This window comes from Paramormyrops kingsleyae, chromosome 19 (genome assembly GCF_048594095.1).
Source record: "Paramormyrops kingsleyae isolate MSU_618 chromosome 19, PKINGS_0.4, whole genome shotgun sequence".
NCBI classification, from domain to species: Eukaryota; Metazoa; Chordata; class Actinopteri; order Osteoglossiformes; family Mormyridae; genus Paramormyrops; species Paramormyrops kingsleyae.
In genome coordinates this window covers 23352797-23375401 of record NC_132815.1, presented here as the reverse complement: position 1 = coordinate 23375401, position 22605 = coordinate 23352797, and the positions used below count along the sequence as shown (strand labels likewise).

The 22605-nt window shown below is 43.0% G+C and overlaps 2 protein-coding genes and 1 long non-coding RNA gene across 7 annotated transcripts; 2 read left to right on the top strand and 1 right to left on the bottom strand.

Annotated features, from left to right (window-relative positions):
• Positions 1–1183: 1183 nt before the first annotated feature.
• Positions 1184–10296, bottom strand: wtap (WT1 associated protein). 4 transcript variants are annotated; one of them, XM_023806675.2, is made up of 8 exons: positions 10271–10296; positions 7731–7782; positions 7578–7633; positions 6987–7045; positions 6544–6671; positions 5577–5755; positions 2925–3079; positions 1184–2827 (listed from the first exon to the last, which is right to left on the bottom strand). In XM_023806675.2, exons 2-8 carry the CDS (start codon positions 7758–7760, stop codon positions 2310–2312), a joined length of 1125 nt encoding a protein of 374 aa, XP_023662443.1. In that variant the 5' UTR covers positions 7761–7782; positions 10271–10296; the 3' UTR covers positions 1184–2309. The 4 variants fall into 4 exon arrangements, with proteins under 4 accessions (XP_023662443.1, XP_023662440.1, XP_023662441.1 ...); XM_023806672.2 differs by lacking the exon at positions 10271–10296 and adding an exon at positions 8869–9484; XM_023806673.2 differs by lacking the exon at positions 10271–10296 and adding an exon at positions 8729–8842.
• sod2 (superoxide dismutase 2, mitochondrial) lies at positions 9700–15028 on the top strand. Of its 2 annotated transcripts, none has more exons than XM_023806678.2 (5): positions 9700–9829; positions 10708–10910; positions 11460–11576; positions 11891–12070; positions 14617–15028. In XM_023806678.2, exons 1-5 carry the CDS (start codon positions 9819–9821, stop codon positions 14760–14762), a joined length of 657 nt encoding a protein of 218 aa, XP_023662446.1. In that variant the 5' UTR covers positions 9700–9818; the 3' UTR covers positions 14763–15028. The 2 variants fall into 2 exon arrangements, with proteins under 2 accessions (XP_023662446.1, XP_023662447.1); XM_023806679.2 differs by lacking the exon at positions 9700–9829 and adding an exon at positions 10288–10420.
• A 1361-nt stretch (positions 15029–16389) lies between these two features.
• Positions 16390–22317, top strand: LOC111841154 (uncharacterized). Its single transcript, XR_002837609.2, has 4 exons — positions 16390–16509; positions 16711–16896; positions 17512–17672; positions 18587–22317. It is a non-coding gene; the product is annotated as an uncharacterized lncRNA (long non-coding RNA).
• The last annotated feature ends 288 nt before the right edge of the window (positions 22318–22605 follow it).

The window sequence follows — 22605 nt, the reverse complement described above, 5'->3', positions numbered from 1 at the left end:
TCTTCCTAATATATACGTAATTTAGCCAAATAATCTGTCATTCAGTGTAGATACAATCATAGCTAAAAATTAAAATGATCCAGTTTGTGTACCTCTAATTTAAAAACAAGATTCGTGTTTGTCGATTCCCATAGACCTAAACGTCTCCCATCTAAACGTCTCCTATCTACTGGAAACAACGTCAACATACAATATGATCGATTCCACATCTAATAGTCCGCATAAATATCAGAACATCAGACTTCCTTCCTTTAGGAAGTGCACTCCGCGAAACTCCCTGATGCACGAGTATGTTCTAGTTTTAAGGCAGACAGATATTTCAATCTCTCGGACTTATCCACGTATATTCGCGGTGTAGTCGGGGAGAGAGAAATGCGGTACTTCTCAACATATATTATACTATTCATCAGAAAATCTTTACTTTATTCTATTAATTATTCATTGAAATCCACGATGCCGCCCGCTTTGAGTAGAAACGTTATTAGTTTGTTAAGCTAAACGTAACACCGCCACCTCCTACTCAGGGAAGCCATGTGAGTACAGTGTAGCATTAAGCGGCTGAGGAGAGCAACCTTAAGCAATTTTCCCTACGCTACTCGGGGCTAAGTCGGCTGAATAAATTTTCCCAAATGCTTGTACCAAAGAAGGCTCATGTAAAGTCTAAGAATTTCAGTAAATTCATAACGAAACCACTTGCGTAGAAATACAAAATGTATGAATATTAATACGTCTTCTAAATATGCACAATAGCCTGACCCTTAAGCATTAAGACCAGGCCCTGTCGTGACCTTGAACAAGGCACATAGTTTGCATAATTCCAGTAAATTTTTTCTTTTCTGCGGCACAATTGGTTAAGAAAAACAATAAAAGAAATATATGTGTAATTTTTGGGTAACTCCACAGTTTAAGGCAACACAAACACAAATTTAATTGTTGTGCATAATCATATGGACATCTGCGGCTTATGTTTCACCTTCTGAGTGCATGATAGTAATGAGGGAAATTAAGCACGTTTCCTCTGGAAAAGTTATTCACATACATGTCAGTCCAACAATCAGACATCAAGAAATACAATTAATACTAACAAAGCCTGCCACTTGCGAATACTTTTATTGAGTTATGCATGCCCACAGAATTCACGTGCAAGCCTGGTTAAATGCAATAATGACGTCACACACAGACATACTTTCAGTTGTTTATTCCCAAACCCTGTAACACCAATGTACTACACAGCTACTAAGCTATGGTTCAGGCTTTGACATTAAACAGATCCCATTACAATTTGAATTGTGTATGAAGTCTGATAGGAAAAAAAAACATGGCATTACAAAAATAAGTTAGAACACATCTTAACATCACGACTACATTGAAAGTCCGTTCTTTCTAAAGCTCGCCCATTTTACACGGTGTACGTGTTGATTATAAACCTGTTGCTCATATTGTTGTGAGTACAGTAAGAAACATCGAGCTGCATAACAGACATGAGAGCAGAAAATGGTTTCGAATCTGCAGCTTCCAGAGCACCGTAACCAAGGGGACCATCCTTCTGCGTGAGTAAGGTTGCTGCATCGAACTGACTTTTAAATATGGCCAGTTTAGCTGACACCGACAGGACGTGGACAACTCAACAACCGGGACTATCGGAATCAAATGTACATGCCAGGCGAATAGCCCCGCTGCATGTGAAACAAATATGGGGAGAAATTAGAGAGCCATATTATTAAATTTTTTTATTGATATTTGGTCAGTACATGAAAAGGGCTGAATCAGAATAATAGGAATTTCACATGGTATATGCAGAACTACACACAAGTCAAACAGAGGTCTGCCTAGAATGGGAACAAAATAAAAATGAAGTTTAACACCAAGAAACTAAGGACACCCTGAACATTGGCAATGCTATTTAAAATAACTAGACAGAACCTGTGGTGTCATTATTTTGTTGGCCATAGCTGAAATTGCTAGATGCAAAAAAAAAAAAAAAAAAGTTCTAATCAGGATTCTTAGTACACAAGGGCTGCACTGAACCAGGCATGTTCAAACGCTTTCAAAGCACTGAAGTGTTCAGTTAAACGGTTTAAAAAAAAAAAAACCCCTCAAATCTACATTAATCCACTGCTTTTACTGTTCTCATTTAGCAACGTAATTAAAAGTTTCAACTGCGGCAGAGATACCACGAGAAGCGAAGAAAAAATACAAAGGAAAAAAAAAAAAAAAAAGATGAGTCCCAGCAACTGTGGACAGTATCCTCAGCCAAAACGTTTAATGACACTATTTGTTGGATATAAAAAGCTGATGTGTAAAGAATGTTACAAAACCGTGCTGTGTGAGCTCGCGCTGGAGTCCAGGCCATTCTGGGCATGGCGGGAACCCCCAGTTCTAACCTTGCCACCGGCCGCCTTATCCTCCTGGGGGTCGGTAGTGGAGTCTGTGTCGTTCGAGTGTTGCGTGAGAGACGCGTCGCTCCCCGTGGGCGAGTCCACGCTCTCGTAGCCTCCACTCAGCTGGTTCATATAGCCGGCCCCCTGCCCCGGCTGCTCCTCAGAGTGGTTGGTCAGCTTGGCCTGGCCACCCGGTGAGGCTGGCGAGTCATCTTCGATGCTGCTGACCTCCCCGTAGAGTGGGGGACTGCCGCCCGCGGGTCCATTGGCCACTCTCCCGCAGTCTTTGGCCGGCACGTCAGATGGGCCGGGGGTGTAGCACGATGACACCTGGCCCTGCTGGGACAGCTGCTGACGCGTCTCCTTGAGCTGCTGCTGCAAGACCAGGATGGTGCTCTGCATGCCCTCCACCTCCTCGTCCAGCTGGATGATGAAGTCGTTCAGCTCTGGGGAGAGAAGTGATGGGAGAGTGGAGTGGTCACCCAACAAGCTCACGGCTTGTGGATAAAGACTCGGCGCACTGGGAGCAGAGGTGCCACTCACCGTCCTGACTGCTCTTCAGCTCCTCGCTGTACTTCTTCTGCAGGGCGAGTTCGGCCTCCAGCTGGGCAATGCGGCCCTGTGAGAGCTGCCTGCCCAGCTCCTGGTTCTCCTGAATGAGCATCCGGCATTTCGCCATCAACTTTTTGCCTGTTTGGCTGTAAAGGAGAGGAGCCTGCCATCACACAATGAACCCATCTCCCCACAAAGAAGGTAAACACCACACCTGCACCAGACGAGCGGCCGTGGGCGAAGGCACAAACATCCATATGTTCAAAATGAGTTACCTTTAGGATGCTGCCTGCTCAACTCACCAGACAGCTGTATATCTGTATTACTACATAACATACTGTACCTTTACCTTCAGTACACAACTCAGCATAGCAGACATAAGGCAACGTCACACATCTAGAATATGTGAGACAGCAATTAAAAATCAACCCATGCAACAAGGAAAATTGTTGGATGAAAACACCATCCTGGATCGAACCATTTCAATGGGGGAGCAGCACTGGGGTGTAGCTCTTACAGCATCAAACTGCGTGCACAGATATCCATCATGTATGTGGGGAGCAAAACACCCACATGGTCAAGTCTATCAACCACTAAAATCCTCCAATCACATCCTCTGCCATTGCAGTTGGGCAGACTAGAATGTGAGTAAATACAGCATTTGCCATTTTGCAAATAAGTGATCAGATGGGCTTCTCTTCCTGCTACGGGGACACAGGACTGGAGGTCATAATTGGGTGCATAACATCACAAACCACTGTTTAAATTTGCCATTGCAACCATGAAGTTGTACATTTAACAAAAGGGCAGGATATAATCTATGAAATTGCTCATACAATAATCAGCATATAAATCGGAAAAATCGGAAATAACCATAAGCATCATAAAATTCACATAAAACTACTTTGACTGGCAGGATTTAAGCCACCATGTAACACTCTGCAAATGGATCACATCCTTTTTACCAGTCAGAAAAACTGAAGTTAAAGTCCTGGCTCATGAAGAAGCTTTATATTATTAAATAGTAGGTTAAATCATTCTGTTAGTAACCACAAGGAATATGGAACATTATGTCTGATTGAGACTAAACATTAAAATTATACAGAAATATAGCCAGGTATTACAGGAAAAATGAACAAGTCTTTAAAACCAGTGTGCTCACTTCCGTGTTCAAGGATAGTCTAAGCAAAAACACATTTTAAATGTTGGCAAGAAACTGGTAATTTCTCAGGCCCGCCAAAACACAGCCAAATTATGACCAGATTCCATAACATTGTTTCAGCAAAGTTTTCAGCACTGATAAAAAAAACATTCATGCATTTTGAGGCCGATACTCGCTTTACCCAATTGTCAGTGAAGACATTGAAAAATACCCATTTACTTACCAGGAAGGATGAAAGTGAAATCATACCACACTTTCAAAAACGCACATTTGTCACCTCTAAACCGCTCAGGGCAAATCACCGGAGCAAATTTTCCCCACATGCTTTTAACATAAGGCCCATATAATGTCTAAGAATTTCAGCAAATGCACAGTGAAGTAACTAGCTTAGATTTGCAAATGCGATGAATGTTTTAACAATGCATGTTTTCTAAATATGCACAATGAGAATCATAGCCTTCCTATAGTACAACTTACATTGCAACAGGAATTGAAAGTATCCGAAAGGCGTGTGGGCAGAGAAAGTCTTTCGCAATGTAAAGAACTGATACGAGCAGCAACGCATTTAAAATTGTCCCCCTTTGGAGCTGCACAACAGTAGACACATTCTCACCTGCACGGGAGCCAATCAGCTCACATCTGTACACACTGGCATTGACACAACCTTGGGGCTCAGACAGAAGTTCGCACGGCAGCTCGTCACGGACCCCGACCATGGCGGCTGGTGTTTCATTCAGTCACTTCCCAGATAACACTGGATGAGCACATTTGTTTTTTTTTTTTTGGTTGGTTGAACAAGACTCCCTTTTTTGCACACTGCTGTCAATGCAACGCATTTGAAGGAAATTAAAAACAAAATGTAAAAAATAAAATTAAAAAAAAAAAAACCAACAACAAAAAGAGTAACTCTACGCGTCTCAGGATAACATGCTCTCTGAGATTATCAAGTCACTTCTTAGAGTCTGACTGGCTTCGGATGACACAGACCTCGAAGGAAGCCAACAGTCTTACGATACTGACTCCCGCGTGCCTTGGATGGTGCAGCTAGTGCAGGGCTCCACTGTAACTTTACTGGAATACTTTACTTGTTCAACTGGGGGAGGAGGGGTTAAAACTAGGCTCTTTCCTCCATTACTCAGTCTGCAGACAGATCACAGACCCCAAACTGGAGTCTACCCCCCACCTCTCCATCACACTCGGTAACATTCTAGGGGGGGGGGAGCATTTGGAGCAGGATGCGACCGCCTCTTCGAACAGTCCCGATTCCTTCAGCTCTCTGAACGAGGGGAGAGAAAGCTGCAAATAGAAGGTGCACCTGACAAATCGGTATGTTACGCGTTATAAGCAGGACAGTACAAAAATGTGGCTTTTTTTGGCTTTAAAGTCTGAGTCTCGTGGTGAACAGAGCATTTCTGCTTTCCCACCATTCCTGCAGAGGGAGAGTCAGGAAGGTCTTGACTGGGAGTATTTGGGTTGTTTACCTATCAGGTGTAAACTTCCAGGCACTCAGTTCATTTTGGGCTTGCTCCAGTTTGTCTTTAGTCTGTTCCAGTTCACTCTTCATTTTAAGGAAAAACAAGTTGATGGCCGGATCCACCATGGAGGACCTCAGCTGGGCGGCGCGGGGCTGCTGCACTTGCTTCAGATACTGGATCTGGGTCTGCAGGAGGCGAGGAAACCAATGAGCAGACAAATTCTTCTCCGGGGGCTAAGCTAACCAACACACCAAAACATCTCATGGAGCAACACCAGGAGATACAATATAATAGAAACAGCTTGACTGCTAGATTGGGGAACAAACTTTTGCTAATTATTTCCCTGCCACATCCATGTGTAATACTCCAGGCCAGTGTTTTCCAATCCAGTGCTTGGGGACCTGCAGACAGCCCTCTTTTCTGTGGGAGCTGGGAGGGAGCAACAATGAGGACTGTCTGGCAGGGAGACATGAAGCAGCAACAACGTGGACCATCCGTGGGTCCCCAAGGACCGGGTTGGGAAACACTGCAGTCTACAGTACCCATTTCACACAAAAAAATAACTATTACAGAAAAAAGTTGAAAAAAGCTCCTCAAGGAAACCTTAGCAGAACTTCTCCGTCTTCATCCCTGTTCAAGGTACTGAATAGTAGCAGTGGATATTAAAGTGTCAACTGTTCCACAGAGAGATGTACCACTTGAGTCTATCAGGGGTGGCTATGCCAAAGTTCTCAAATGGGGCATCTTACTCCCAGTGATTAATCCACACCCCTCTGTTAATGATCACCAGCCCTGGTCTGCAAGAATAGTGGCTCCACAGTCAAAATCAAGAGCTACAATTACAGTGCAATTCAGAAACAAAATATTATCCTTACACTGTGTATATTTGTGCTGCATTAGGTGCTGGAAGGAGGCAACATCAAGTGCTTCAGTTCCAAATGGCGTTGACGGAAGGGCTGAAGCCTTCACTTACCGTGCACTCCTGCATCTCCTGCTCCTTGGTGGCGAGCCGCATGACCAGGATGTTCTCCCTTCTTGCCGACTCCTGCTGCTGCTGCTTCAGCTTCTCCTCTGACTCCTTCAGACCAGTCAGGTCATTGGCTGCAGCAGCGCCACACGGAAAGGAGACAAACATCTAACTATACCATCTGCGAGAGATGTGCCCATCATTTTTCAGTGCCCCGGAAGATGCCCAATAGCGGGGAAACACTAAGGAACAGCACACTACAGGAGCGACACTGTGCATACAAGCAGGAAGCATCTTAGATACACAAAAGTAATTACATGATACGTCAGAAAATGTCAGAAAAACAGCAAATAATTAACTAGAATGTCTTGCGACACCTATTTATGTGATGCATATTTAAGATGAAACACTTCCCCAGCTCCCAAAATCACTTCTGAAAATGAGCTTACAATTCAGATCTGCATATTTCGCCTCTAGCAACTGGACATAGGCTTCATGCTGCTTCCACCTAAAGGTTAAAAATAAAAATCAATCAAAAATTCAAACAGCCAAACAATTAGTGAAAACTTCACTGTGAAGCTAACTTGTCACAGAATAAAAGTAACCAGAGAATGCCAATTACCATCCCAGTCTCAAATATCCCGAACTGATGTTGCACACAGCTCAGTACTGATAAGTGTGTGAGATCAATATGAACTTAAAATCCAAATCTACATTTTAGCCCATTTAACTTGTCAACAAACTTACATGCAAAGCATCAACCATGAGAACATAATACTGTCAAGTTACTGATATTGAATACATTAGCAAGTTGACTGTGGACAGAAATCAAAACGGTTTTAAAAAAAAGGAATTCGGCTTTTTAAAACAACCACCCAATTCACTTCCTTATATGGAATTTATAAAGTGAAACCCAGTCTTAAGTGCGGTGGAACTCTGTTCTGTATGGAAAACACACATCTGTTGATGGCCAAAATATGTATAAGCAGAAAGGTGAAAACAACTATAAACTGCACCAGAACAAAAGATACCCCATTTACCTGGCACACAGCTCCTCCCTGGTGAGTGTCTTCAGGTCAGACTCACTAAGGCGAACCTAAACAAACACGCAAGAGAAATCAATGAGGCCACTTAAAGCAGAAAGGAAACATCAAGTAAGCAAAGATATTAAACACTTAAAGAACTGTAATTACCTTCTTTGGTAGAGGTTCCTCATTAGTCATTCTGAACTCTGAAGGGGCACGACTAAAGAAACAAGAGGGGCATTTTAAGACCAATGCATCATTTAAAACGTTTTAGACTATTTGTGAGCCCGTCAGCGCGTGAACGTCATCTAGCTGCCCCCCGATTATATAAAACACACCTCCTTCACATGGATGATTCCCCTGCAAAGGTCATTACCCAGCAAAATTACCTAATGGAGAAACTTTAAAAGTAAAATCGGTGATGACTGGCATCTGAAGTAAACGCGAGGTATAAAACCCAGCTTAATAAAGAAATGAATGTCCCACAAGAAATGATAAATCATGGTGCAAATGCACGTATGCCGCAATGAGCAATTAATTACAAAATTCCCGGAAGTGGACAGTAATTCAGCTGGACATATACATGTACGGCCAGCTATTTTGAAAGTGCTGCGGTACCGTTAATTTCAAAATTAACTATACACAAGAATGTTTCGAAACGAAATATAGCATAAATAACTAGCTACGCAATAAAAGTATTCATTTTTATTTTCGGATCTCACATTACTGCGGAACACCTATCTGGCCTGGTGCCTTCTTGCTTTAGCGCCTGTTATTTTTCTTCACTAGTGCAGCACATTAGCTAACCGATGCTTCGTCCGAAATTGCATAAATGGGTCGGGGGGGCGCAACTATTAAAGCTTACTAAAAAGGCTCGGATTGCGGCGATTTGGCCGCAATGGAGGCGGCTTATAACGCGCTACACCACGGAGCAAAACGGCGCCGCTTCTGTAATCTGGGTGCCGGATGATACAAGACATCACGCCGTATGAGCACGCCAGTTACCCCCCGACCCGACCAGAAAAACAAACGCGAAAAACGCACTTTCCCCGCCGCTTATACGGCCAGGCAGCCGGACGCACACACGGACGGCGACGCGCTTCTGGCCACTTAAGTCGGCCGCGAGTTTCAGCTTTTTAAAACTTGCGATGGGCCAAGCCACGTACCTGCCGGTTTCTTATATGTTTGTGGCTTCTCGCTGCTACAAAATGGCGGAGAAGGAAGAGACTCTCCCACGACCGAGGAGAGACGCTCTTTCCTCCCTAGCCTGCCTAGCGACACCACGATACCAGCCGAGCGCACTTACCGAGTTCGCTTTAGGTCAGAAAACCGTGTAGCCCGACACTAAATTAAATAATTGCTCAGAGATATGAGTCTTGCCGAGTGTATTTTTTTTTATCGCATTTTGTCCTACGCCTGTTCGTACGGGATCGTCAGAGGCGCCATCGTCAATGAGGAGGGGACTGCGCCGCAAAGCATCATGGCAGGGGTGCTGGGCAAGGGAGGCGCGGAACCGCCTGGCCGGCTCGCGCAGCACGCGCGCGATTTCCTGCATTTTGTGCTATACCTACGGTTATTGCTTGTTTTACCATCTGTTAAATGTAGATGAAGTGCACCAGATTAATGTAATATAATGTAATGTAATTTTTTTCTAAATAAAGGCTTTCAACAGTATACAGCATTTGCCAAAATATTTATCACCCAACCACATTCCATTTTAAAACTTTAAGCTAAAGAATAGGACTATGTAACTTATCAACATAATGTCGTGATGCACAATAGTTTTTGTTCCGGATTGCACTGTCAACATCGAGTTCTGATATGCTACGTATTGCCGACATTTAAAAAGTAAAACATATTTGAAAAGGAAAATGATACGCAGTGCGACTTAAAACATTATCAAGCGCGCTAGGCCCGAGGCTTTTCGTCCCAATGTTGAGTTCAACAAAATGGAGTGGGCTAAACCATAATGATATAGAGGGGGTGCCCGGTGACAAATAAGTTGACATCTTATAAATATCGACAAATGAATTAAGGAATTCTGAAAAAAAAATCAGATAGTCTTAAAATCTCTATTTTGTACTGACACCTCATGTGTAATGTGTCTTATAAGATTACCACATTAGTTATCGTACGTTGAAATGGTACCGTCGCAAGCAAGTTTAAATTGGAATTTCAAGGGCAACTAGCTCAGCGCGGATAAGGCCGCTGTCGGGCTATCGCTGTGTCACAGCTATCGGACTGTCTCCGTTAATCATGCTGCGCAGGTAAAAAAGAAAGAAAGAAAGAAAGAAAAAAACAAAAGGGAAACAATCGAAAGTGCGCTGCACTTAATAATAAATGCTGGATGGTGGACTCTTACGTTACCTTACTGGGTATATCCCCGGTAATGTCCTATTGCTAATCAACCATAGTTCTGGTAAATGGACGTAAAACCGATGATTAGCGAGCTGCGTAATTAGTTCCGTTCATTATCTGAAACCGCAAAATAGGTAGTAAATTCAGTATTTACAGTTTAACGTCTGTTATCTAAGCACCTCACCGGACAGTAGCGGTCACCACTTTCAGTTTTTTAATAACTGACAATACGTGCGACTACTTCATATTTTAACAGCTAGTGATTTGCATAGAAAGATTCCCAGACTAGCGAAACCGTGGTCAGTGTCTCAATTTTCAATCGAATACTGATAATCTCTCCTAATATTTACCGGTGTGATCTGAAACTCCGATAAAGCGCCTGGCTTTACACGTAATAAAAACGCGCTATTAAAAGGTGGGACTAGTTAAGATGTCCCGGCGACAGTTCGACAAGGGTGCTGAAGAGGAAATCCTTCGACCGACAGCTCGGTTAAAGACTGGTACAACGCTGCTTCTTTACTAAAATCTCATGAACGGCTTAACTCAACGTTTATCCAAAGCCATTGCTACACGCTGGGCATAAACAAGTGCGAAAGGCGAACACCGTTCTTCCTTAGTATCTGTCGATTTAAAGTGCCTCTGTTTTTGTTTCTGGTGAACTTTAACAAATTATTTGATATATCTTCGTATGTAAAATACGTGAAATATTCTTTTGTACTTCTGTAGGAATCTTTCTCTGCAGGGGGGTAACCTGAATAAATGGATCTTATAAATGTTTAAATTACAGGTATTCCTTCTGTCTGCGACCTGCCCTGAGCTACCTGGCATCTAGGCAGAAGCACTCGCTCCCCGATCTTACCTATGATTATGGGGCCCTGGAGCCCCACATCAGTGCTGAGATCATGCAGCTGCACCACAGCAAACACCACGCCACTTACGTCAACAACCTCAACATCGCCGAGGAGAAGTACAAGGAGGCGCTAGCCAAGGGTAAACACTGACTGAAGGGATCCTGCAGATTGAGCTTGACTTCACATTCTTGTGATTTTTGTTTAGGCAGAAAACAGGATAATTTTGGAAAAGTTATTTGAATGTAGCCCAAGGAAACTTGTTTCAGTGGTTTTTAATGTAATTTCTAAGTATTAATCTGTCTTCCGACCTCTTAACAATGGCAGGGTGGGGTGAGGCCAGCAGCCTGTCCCGAGCCATTTTGGGCACAAGTCAGGGTAGCAGTCTCGATGGGATGCCAGTCTATCAGAGGGCACACTCATGTACCCACTCCTGTATAAAATATGTTATTGGCAATTTAGTGAATCAGTTGACTACAGTATTATTTTTTGATCAGAAAATGAGAAACGTTCCTATCCTATGTAAATGCCCCACTTTTCCAGAAATGATTTAAACATGCCTTGAGTTCATGTGACCAGAAACAAACAAGCGAAGAGAGTTAAGTAGGAAGCTCACTGGAACAGTCCCAGCATCCAGAGAGGGTTCTTGACTTGGGTTGGGAGGCACTTTACAGCATTGCCTTTGTTTCAGGTGACATAACGACCCAGGTGGCTTTGCAGTCCGCCTTAAAGTTTAATGGCGGCGGGCACATCAATCACACCATCTTCTGGACGAACCTTTCCCCAAACGGTGGGGGGGAGCCACAAGGTGAGCTGAGGACCTGCAGGGAAAATCGGCCCTATGGTTCATGTATGGAAATAGTAAATGGTTTTGCGTGAATTAGACCAGTGTTTCCCAATCCGGTCCTCAGGCGCCCACAGCCGGTCCACGTTTTTGCTGTCTGCCAATCAGTTAACATTTTTGCTCCCTCCCAGCTGGGAGCAAAAACATGGTCTGTCTGTGGGTCCCCGAGGATCAATAGGGGAAACACCGAGTTAGACTGTTGCTGATTTTTCTTCCGTTAAGCTTAATCTCTTGGGTGGGCAGAGACTGACTTGGTTGGTAACGTGCTTCTCTCACAGGGGAGCTGTTGGAAGCCATAAAGCGGGATTTTGGCTCCTTTGAGAAGATGAAGGAGAAGATGTCTGTAGCTTCAGTTGCTGTGCAGGGCTCCGGATGGGGATGGCTGGGCTTTGATAAGGAGAGCGGCCGCTTGCGGATTGCAGCCTGCGCCAACCAGGACCCCCTGCATGGCACTACAGGTTAGTCAGACCCTGTTAGGACTTTCATGCCTAACCGTTTTAAGGATTTTAAAGTCATCCGTACATCTACGTTACTTAAAATAACATCTGCCACAAAAACTATTTTATATTTTTGCTTGATCTGTATCTCTCCCAGTGAGATTAACAAAATTTGAACCAATATAATGTGTTAATGCAAGGCATGCGCTCTCTTCTGGAATGACCCACCCCCCGAATGATGCTGGAGGAAAATAACGGCCTCTGGTGGCCAAGCAGGGTCCTGCAGCAGCTTGCCTGGTTTCTCAGACATCCTCTGTCTGAAGTAGACCAGTGGAAGTGGGTGGAGCTGGATTGATAGGTCATACTCTGAGGCAGGCGGTGCCCTGTACCTGAAGGCAGGCTTCAGATATGGTCTGGAACCTGATTTTGTAAAATATGTGAATGAGAATTGCAATATTTATAAAAGAAAAAAGTTGAACATTTACCCAGGGGTGGCCAGTCTAATCCAGAAAGGGCCGTTGTGTATGCAGGTGTTTGCTGCAAGTCCCTAATTGGATTACTAATTAGAGGACTGATTGGCTGTTCAAACCCTCACACCTGGGTTTGAACAACTGACCTAAAGGTCACTCCAAAGACCTGCGTACACAATGGCCCTTTGCGCATAAGATTGGCCATCGCTGCCCAAAATTAAACACAGCCAAATAAAACTTATCAACCAATAGAGTCATAAGTTGGTGGTGTTGTTTTGACTTGTGTTGAGACAAATCAATGCAGATAAATCATTTGCTTTGGCTAATATCGTCTTTATGGAATCCAGAATATTTTTGTACAATGGAAGATGAATATGTTTAGGTGATCAGTTCTTGTTCATGTTTCTGCTCCTCAGTTTTTGTTAAATTGCTCACAAATGTGCCGACCTGTCTGAGTAGTGTCAAAAGCAAGGACGAGAATGATTATCAGTGTTTCCCCTAAGTTTACAGCTTTTTTTTTGGGGGGGGGGGGGGGGTAGATGGACACCGACAGGATTCATGGTGTTCATGTTTCTTTTAATGATAGCAGTGGCGATTTGACCCATAATACACTGCGGTTATAGCGAGTGTGACGTCAGCTGACAAAGTCCGATTGCGGGTGTTTGTCTTGACCTGCAAATATATTAACTGTTAGGCTTTAAAAGTGATAGCTAATAGCTTAAAATTGTGATAGTTTAAAGCAGAAAATCCCATTGTGAAACCGAAACGTATTTATTACCCTGTTCATGGTTGAGATGTCCCTCTCACAGTTTACAGTTTAAAAAACGCAGATATTTTTGTCTGCTTTTCAGGTGGTTTACACGACATATTTTCTGACGCGCGCTCTCTGTCCGCTGGTGGGAGTGTGCTCACCTTTGTGTGCGTGCACGTGTCTGCAAGCAGAGAATTATAAAGGCCTGACCGTGTAGAAACAAAAATGACAAACTGTTGTGTAAATAGAATAAATGACATAAGGCTATTTAGTTTGTTTAATAAAAGGACAATGTATAGACCTGTTCTATAGGAAAGATAACCTTAAATGACTTCTGTTGTGATCTAGCGCTATATAGAAAATAAAATTAACTTAACCTTCAAGGGGGGGGCGGGAGGTGCCATTGGGGGGCCGGGGCGCCCCCCTAATATAATGGTAGGGGAAACGCTAATTATGATTGACATGGAGAGCGCACGCAGGGCTCATTCAAAAACCATAGCAGTAAACTTGGCACTGATTTTTAAAAACATACTAGATAATCTTAAATGCTAACAATCATTGAAATTGCAGACCTTGCTATGTTTTTTTTCCTGTGTCAGAGGAGAAATGTTTTAGCATAACTTACTGATGGGTCAACCCAGCTGACTATTGTCATCCTTGTGATGCGATGGTTTCATACATGCATCATACAATGTAAATACTAACACTGCACACTGTGCAGCCTCTGATGCAGAAAACATATCTTTTATAAGTAATATGAGATTTTTTTCCTTTTATGGAAAAGGAATAATACAAAATGCTATGTAAACACAGTGTATTATAGCAAAAATAGATTTTTACAGTTCAATCTTCTGTGTAAAAGCAGTTATATTTTCCCATGGTCATTGTCACAGTAGTGAGGCTTTTTCCACTAGATGTGTGAACTGGAAGACCATAAAACCCTGTGCTTCATAACAGATTGACAGATAAAGAGAGAAATATGACATGTCATTTATTGGCAGTTCCTTGCTGTGTATTTTAACATTCACTGTAGTTCCTAACTTCCCAAAACCTAGTCATTGCAGATTTGCGGATTTGAAGTTTCTTGTGGGTGGAGTTACTGTGCTTCACTTTGGGCTGAACCAGTCGCTTTTTAACAGCACAGTAATCCCGTCTGCAGTAGGTTTAATAGCTTGCTTTCTATGCCAAGCCTCCCAACTGAAACATTTAGTATCCAGTGCCAAAACCTAACCCATTTCTTTTGTTCTGTTTGGGAGCTTTTGACACTGGTAGTTTCAGAGTAACATAGACGGTTGCTGAAATGCGAAAGCGTTTTTCATTGGGTGTAACTTATATATTCCCACCAGGCCTGATTCCGCTGCTTGGCATCGATGTATGGGAGCATGCCTACTATCTGCAGTACAAGAACGTGAGACCAGACTACGTGAAAGCCATCTGGAACGTGGTGAACTGGGAGAACGTGAGCGATAGGCTCCAGGCAGCAAAGAAATGACTGTTATCCATCAAAAGAGCAACGCTGCAGGCTGAGCAATCCACTGTAGAGCACCATGATCTTCCCTGACCCATCTGAAGACCGGTCCTCCCTGAACCTCCATGACCCAACGTAATCCATCCAGTGTAATTCGCATGAGAGAACAACGGCATCAGCTGCTTGGCTGAATATGATTCTGGAGTGCTTTTTGTCAGTCTGACAAGCAGCAGCAACTGACAAAGGTTTCGTTTTTGTTCGTTTGTGTAATTAAAATGATTTGAAATTGACTTGTTTTGCTTCTTGTGTGCGTGTTTCTAGTAATTCAAACCATACTTCTAAATCTACAGTCAGGATGTATGGTCAGACGCCATGACGGTGGCCCTGGAGAGACTCTTAATAGGGAAAACGTGTCTGGGTATACTGGGTTGGTTTTTTTTGTCTTTTTGATTCGCTGATTTGTCCAGTAGCCTTCACCGCAGGTGAGAAAGAAAACCCTTCAGAATGGTCTGCCATAAAGCACATTTAATCAATACTCCAATTTGGAATCATTTTAATTTGCTCTCTAGTAGGTTTATGCCCTGTAGTTTCAATGAATGTATGACTTGGCTTCTGAAGTTATCCTGTGATTGATACTCACTGGCATGGACGCGCAAGCGGAAACTGGATATATCACTGAAACAAATTTAATCGAGGCCATGCGCACTCATTCTGTGGCTCCAGTTGTCCTCATGTTTTTTTGCTATGTTGCCACTGTGTGTGTACGCATCAGTCAAAATTCATTGGTGCGTGACCATAATTTTCCCCGGTGACTGACAGGAATTATGGTGTTTTATCTGGCTTCTTCAGAAATTCTGTATATTCATATGCATGAGGGTTAGGGTACAATAATGACACATCATGGCTCTTTCATGCGTAATTTGTGTTAAAACTGTCAGGACCTGCTGACTTCCTAGGCAGCACAGTAGATGGTGCCATTTACAAACTTTTTTTAAAGCTGCTGTCTTATGCTCCTGAATGATAGCACTATGGACGGCCGTTTTGCACCTTTAATTTCCAGGTTTGTTTAAACTTACAGATGTATGTTGAGGCTTAGCAATAACAAATTGGCCCACGTAATGGAAATAGGTATCATAGGGTTTGCACCTTTTCCTTGGCGTGATTCTGCACAGGAGGGTGGAGCTCTCAAGTGCTTTTTTTTTCTCTACTGCTGTTCAACTTAACCTTCAATGGTAATTGATTTGCACCAGACGTGGTGACTTATTTATACAAATATTGGTTTCCAACAATTAAGAAGTGCCATTGAGTGAAAACCAACAAGACCTGTCACTGAGAGATGGAGCTTCTTAACCTTACTAGGAAAACGTGCTGTATATTGCCAGTTTAAGTTTCAGGACTTTGTCATGTGCACAGTAAACAGTCGATTCCACTATGCAATGAAAATCTTGTGTGATGGTTGTAAGGAGCAAAGGTAGCAGAACGTCCTGTGCTCTTTCCACTGTTGATCAGGGCTCCATATGTGTCAGGCTGGGACTTCCTGCCCAAATGCTTCTGGTCCACTGGAAATAAACCATTTTCCCCAGCAGAAATGTTTCCAGTAAAAACAACAGTTTGACAATAAATATAAGGAGCAAACTTTGTGCGCTCCGGACTGTGATGTTTGGCTTCTTGGCTAGCCTGGCTTTCCTGCGGACCCATAAATCTGTGCCGTGGATGTATGAAGGAAGGGGTGTGTGAGGCTGGCTCTCAGCAAGGTCTCCTTCATGACTTGGTAGGACAACATCCGGGGAGACCTGGGCGGCCTTTCGGCAGCACAGTGACTGGGGGGAGTTCTTACTAGAGTTATATTTCAGTAATGCGTCTTCAAGGGTCTGACATTCTTCTGTGATGCTTTCAGATTGATTCTGTTGTTATTCTGTGACAAATTGTTGTGTCGGATGGCCCCAGCCACGGTTCGTTGAATTTCCTACAGATGCTGAGCCGGTTGTCTTCCAGATACTTTGAGAGGAAAAACACATACTGCACACCTCGGAATACCTGGATTTGGTTCTCAGTGCCCGGTGGCAAGCCAGCTTAAAAACAAACAGACATTCTGACTGTCTCACTGGGCTTTCTGGGTTCTGCTAGGACTGGTAGGTGTAGCCTACCCAACCGAGAAGTAGGTCATCTCTGTTTACCAATGTATGATTGTTGTTTTTAAAATGATTTTGCCTAACAGGGGCAACAAAATAATAAACCGTTAAACCTAAGATCTTTAGATTTAAACAATTTATAGAAGTTTTTGTCCTGTTAAAAATAAGAACAGATCTCTGTGTACTTTTCCTCTCTTAAATCTTTGCTGTGCCAGAAATCATTTCCTGCTACCCCAACATATAAAGTTGAGCTGGCCATTATGATACTGTTTCTGTAACCTCTGGCAGGAGGGAAGGAAAATACCTCAGGTCTCAAGCTTCTCTCTCCCTCTTCCCCCAGTTCATGTCTCTTTCTCTCTCTTCGCCCTCCCTTTTCTCTCTCTCTCTCTTTCTCTCTCTCTCTCCCCACTCTCCCCTTCTTTCTCTCTCCCCTTCTTTCTTTCTCTCTCTCACCGTCTCTCTCTTGCTCTCCTCTCTCTTTTTTTTCTCTTTTTCTCTCTCCCCCACTCTCCTCTCTCACTCTTCCCCTCTCTCTCTCTCTCTCTCTCTCTCTCTCACTCTTCATCTCTCTCTCACTCTTCCCCTCTCTCTCTCTCCCCCTCTTTCCCTCTACTGTTTGCTCACCTATTTCCCTCACGTAGATGGGCAAGCAGCCAGAGATGGGCAGAGACCACTAGCCAGACAAAACATCTGCCACGGACGCGGGTCCCTTGGGGCGTTCCTGCTTCGTGTGAGAGGGCAGCGAGCTGTCGGCGAGTGATCTTTCCTTGCGAGGGCTGAACATCCATGTCTCACAGTGATGGTAATGTCAGAAGAGGAAAATATGGGGATGTGTATGAACATAAAAGACAATAACAGAGACCGTGCCTTACCCTTCCCTGCACACACATTTGCTTAGGAAGCACCAAAGATAAATACATGAGAAATCCCATAATTTATTATCACAGGTGGTACTGTGGCTCAGTGGGCTACACTGTTACCTCACCCCTCTACCTTCGGGAGTTTGAGTCCTGCTCCCAGTCTCTCTATGTAGACTTTCTTTTTGCTATGTTGTACTGGCTCCTCCACGTCCCTCCATGTCCACAGACACACTGTTTGAGTCGTCCTTCGTATCTGTGCCCTGGGACAGATTGACATCCCATCCAGCGCAACCCCTCTCTTCTCCTTTATGCTTCCTGGCATGGTCTCCCTCTACTCAGCCTACTGGATAAGCAGTTGGAATTCAGTTGGGTGATTTACTATCCTCTGGAGAGGGAAAGTGTACAAAAGGTTGCAGAGTTAGGTCCCGGTAAAGGCCCTATTGTTGAAAAGTACTATATTGCTTCAGTACAACAGCCAGCTGCATAAACTGATAAGACTGTCTGTTTAAATAAAAAAAAACTACCACAAAGTAGCAAAATAATGGCAGCCATTGGCATAAAATGTCACCAGCTGTATTTTAGTGAAAAGAATGAATGAGGATTATCAGCTATTGACTTCTGTAGGAAGGTATTTCAGAATGCATTATTTATAAAGCTGTAGGGCTTGCAAACACCACTGTTATCTCCCCGGTTAGTGCACAGATGGGACCAGTCAGGCATTTCTAAGTATGATACTCAAGGTTTCAGGTCTAGAGCCTCTATGGTCAGTTGATGCACAATTAAGAAATAAATGTTCCCTTGAGTGATTAGGATTGGTCTTTAGTTTAACAGCCTGCATATGTTCTGCTTCTTCCAGGCATTCTGTAATCTCCTGCAGAGGAAAGACAGCCAGGTAACTTGGCGTCTTTAAATCGCCTGTTGTGTTTGCATGCACTCTGATGGCCTGGCCTCCTGACCAGGCTGTTCTCCTGCCCTGCGCTTTATGCTGCCAGGAATGGACTCCATTACCATGACCTTATTAAGGTCCGTACCATGACCTTAATGAGTGCTAGAAGATGGACGTGTTACAGGCGGTGCTGTGTGGCTCACAGGGCTACTCCTCTGTGCCCGTGATCGGATTGCTGCTGGTTCAAGCCCTGGCCCCAACAGGCTCATTACATCTGCACTGGTCTCTTGAGCAAGGCTCCTCCAGTGTTCCCCAGGGGTGCTGGATAAATGGCCTGACTCTGCACTCAGGCCCCAAGGTTCACTCTCAGCAGTGTGCATGTGTTGCATCTCAAAGGAAAGCAAGATGATGTATACATGCAGAAGCATTCCAATGTATCTCTGGGTGCGCAAATGGCAAATAAAAGATCGTTTAATTTATAGAGTATCTTAATGAATCTAGAGCACATACGCATTATGAAGAACAAACTGGACTCTTGTTTTCTTGAGTCAACAAGTTAACCCAGTTGTAACGGCAAATGAACCAAGCAGCAGCCTTGTAGGGTATCACCAATTCTGTTTTCCATAGTCTCTTCTGCATCTGTCCCTGATGATGTCTTCAAAGACTGCTAGAGACCTTCATCGTCTGTTAAAGACTCTCCTGACATCGTCGCTGGCTCTCTCTAAGTCTGAGGGAGCATGTTGTGCACGCATGATGGTGAAGCAGGAGCGCAGCATGACTGCACTGTGGGCAGAACTCCTCTGTGCCGATGCTCAGCCTCCACTCGCACAAACCACAGTCTCATTACACTGTCCGGACCTTTAATGTGAAACCATACTGTTTAATTTCTTTTTCTGGATGCTATGCTGTGAAAACACATGTGAGACGCATTCTTCGCTACCGATTTAAGATATTTATGTTACAAAGTGCTTTAAGTGGGTCTTGACCAATGTAAAACATGTGGTTTTAGTTCAAAGGAGCTTGTTTGCAGAATAAATAGGAGAAAGTGTGAAAGAAACGACTTTGGAGAGAAAATCAGAAGGGCAGATACTTTTGTAACAGAAAATGGCTGGCAGAACTGGAACGGTGCTATAGTTTGCAGCATCTTTCCACTGGGCTTGTTTTGGCAAGGAAAACAGACACAGTTTGGCCTCTATATCTTCAGGGGAGAAAACATGCTGAGGTGCTGAGTGAAAAGCTAGAAAGAACCTGAATCGTCACTTTGATAGAAGATCTCATGTTAAGCCTAGTTTTTTCTCAACAATTTGTTTTTTTTTTGTCTTTTGTTAATACTCCACTTTGCTGACCATTGTTCTCCTTAAATATTCCTTTCTTCTACAGTTAAATGCTAAATAAAATATGAAATCTTCTGTTGAATAGCGCATTAAACATTTATTTACAGTAAAAAAAAAAATACAGCTTATATTACATCCCACATAATTAACCTTTTTGCATTCCTTGACATTCCTTAACTGAAAAGCAGCACCCACATATTTTGCTGCAAATGATAATATTAATTCTTTATAAATAATCTGTCCTGGGGTACACTCAGTATGCTTCCATCTGGATCCATCGCTGGATGAAGATGGGTTGCTGTTGGTGACAGTTATTGCACCTGAGTGCATCAGTGCACAGCAGGAATCTTTAGAAAATACACATCTGTCTAAACTAAAAAGAACTTCAGAAAGGCTGTACACTCTGTCACTTGACTATCAAAAATGGGTGGGCATGTAGTGCTGCAGAATGTGACAGATACAGGGGAATTCGATTTGATAAATAGGGGCAGTCTTGGCATTTCATGGAGAGAAACATAATGAATTTAGCAGCTGATACGAAAGCAAAAAGATGGCCAACAGATGCTACTCCCAGAGTTTCTCCAGAAGGGTGAGCAGAGTGTGGTTACGGAGTGCCATGTAATGGAAGTGTGGATGAACAAAAGTCAAGGTATAGGCAGTATGTGGATAGATATTGGTAGATAGTGCCAATATGTGCACCAACAACGGTAGATAATGATTGATAGTTGCAATAAGTGCATTGACAGAGATAGATGATGATTGATAGTGACTGTTTGTCGATAGTGAGCAGTAAATAGTGGTAGACAGTAGCAATATTTGGATAATAAGAGGCAGATAGTTGTAGACTGTAAATATACAGATGGATAGCAATAAATAATAACAGTATTTAAATTGATATTGTTGATGCCCCACTGCACAACAACAAAATGTGTCCCCTGCATTTAACTCATATGCAACATAGCAGGGGGCAGCTAATTCAGCACCTGGGGAGCAGTGCTTGGGTGGGGGGAGGGGGTACCTTGCTGGTCAGGGATTCAAACCAATCTTTCAGTCACAAGTGTGCTTTCCTAACCATTAGCCACCACTGCCCCCCCAAAAAATACAGAACGCTTCACGAATTTGTGAGTCATCCAGTACGCAGATAGGCTGATAGTGGGTGACAGTGGCAATATATGGATAGACAGAGATGTATAGTAATAGATAATGCCAATATGTTGATTAACAGTGGGAGACAATGATTGATATGGACGGATAGACAGTGGTAGACAGTGTAAATATGCAGATAGACAGAGGTAGATAAAGTAGAATGTGGATTAATAAATTAAATTAGGTGCTGATGAGAAGTGCCGTTTAGTGTTGCTTACTGTTTAATATAAATCGTTTTAAAAAATCCTGTTGTATAAATGGAAGCCGTAATGTTTTGCGATACCATTGATAGAACCTTTTAATAATTCATTTACTAAGAGATTTTCCTCTGGATTCCTTCCACAGCACAAAGACCGGCAATTAAGAAGAATTGATGCCTTTAATTTGTTGTGCCCTGTGATGGACTGGCAGTCCCATGCGGGGTGTCCCTTTGCCTTGTGCCTTATACTGCCTGGGATAGACTTTGAGCTTCATTATGACCCTGTACAGGACAGAGAGGTGGAAGATGGATGGATGGATGGATTTAATAGAGGGCTTAAAAGGATAGATGGATGTAATCAGGGCCAGATAGACAGAAAAAGGTGACGCAGCGCTGAACTAATCTTAAGTCAAGAGGTGTAGTTACAGTGTAGAGCCCAGGGACGCATTGATCTTGGAGTCTTGGAGAGGATGAACATCAGCTAACAGAGTCCAGGTGTCCAGATGGAGATATTACTGAGATGTCCAGGTCCAAACAAAGAAAGCCCTGAGAAAAGGCATATAGATCCTTCAGAGATAATCTCTTGGGGTCAGAACTGTGGGCTTCTCTACTGTGTCCACATATGGCCAGTTCATCAGGAAGACTGGGGATTGTATTGGGGAAGTTTAAATGAAATCAATCATTTTTATTTACGTTATACAAAGGGAAAAAAGTGCAGATACTATGAAAAATTATCTTTGAAGCCAAGAACCAGAAAAAACTTGGCTAATAATCTAGTTGTATTGTTTTTGCACACAGACTCTGCTGATGTTTGGAAAGATTGTGTCATTTCCTATTGCGTCCATATTTCCTATTACATTACATTGTTATCTGGGATTAAACAATATTTTATTTGGGCTGCTGTTGTTACTTCTAAAAAGTTTGTTGACAATGCTGTCAAATACTGTAAGGCATTGAAAGTAAAACAATACCCAAGCACTTGGCCACAGTCGTCTATTTCCTATTTTTACTGTATATTCTTACAGTCTGCAGAGTACATATGTGCTTAACTCTCATGTACAACAAAGAGAATTGGGGGTATAATTTTATCCTAATCTCTGCATCTTTAAATACTTTGCCTTTGGTCTTGGCAGTTTATGTATATCATTATCACTCACAGAAACAAACTGTACACAGAGATCAGACAGCAAAATAGATGTGTTGATTCCTTTCTGTTCAGTAGAGGAAATTTTGGAGTAATTGCAAACATTCGACATAAACAGGAAAAAACACTCGTGCTTGGTTTAAGAGAGAAATTGTATTTTAATTCA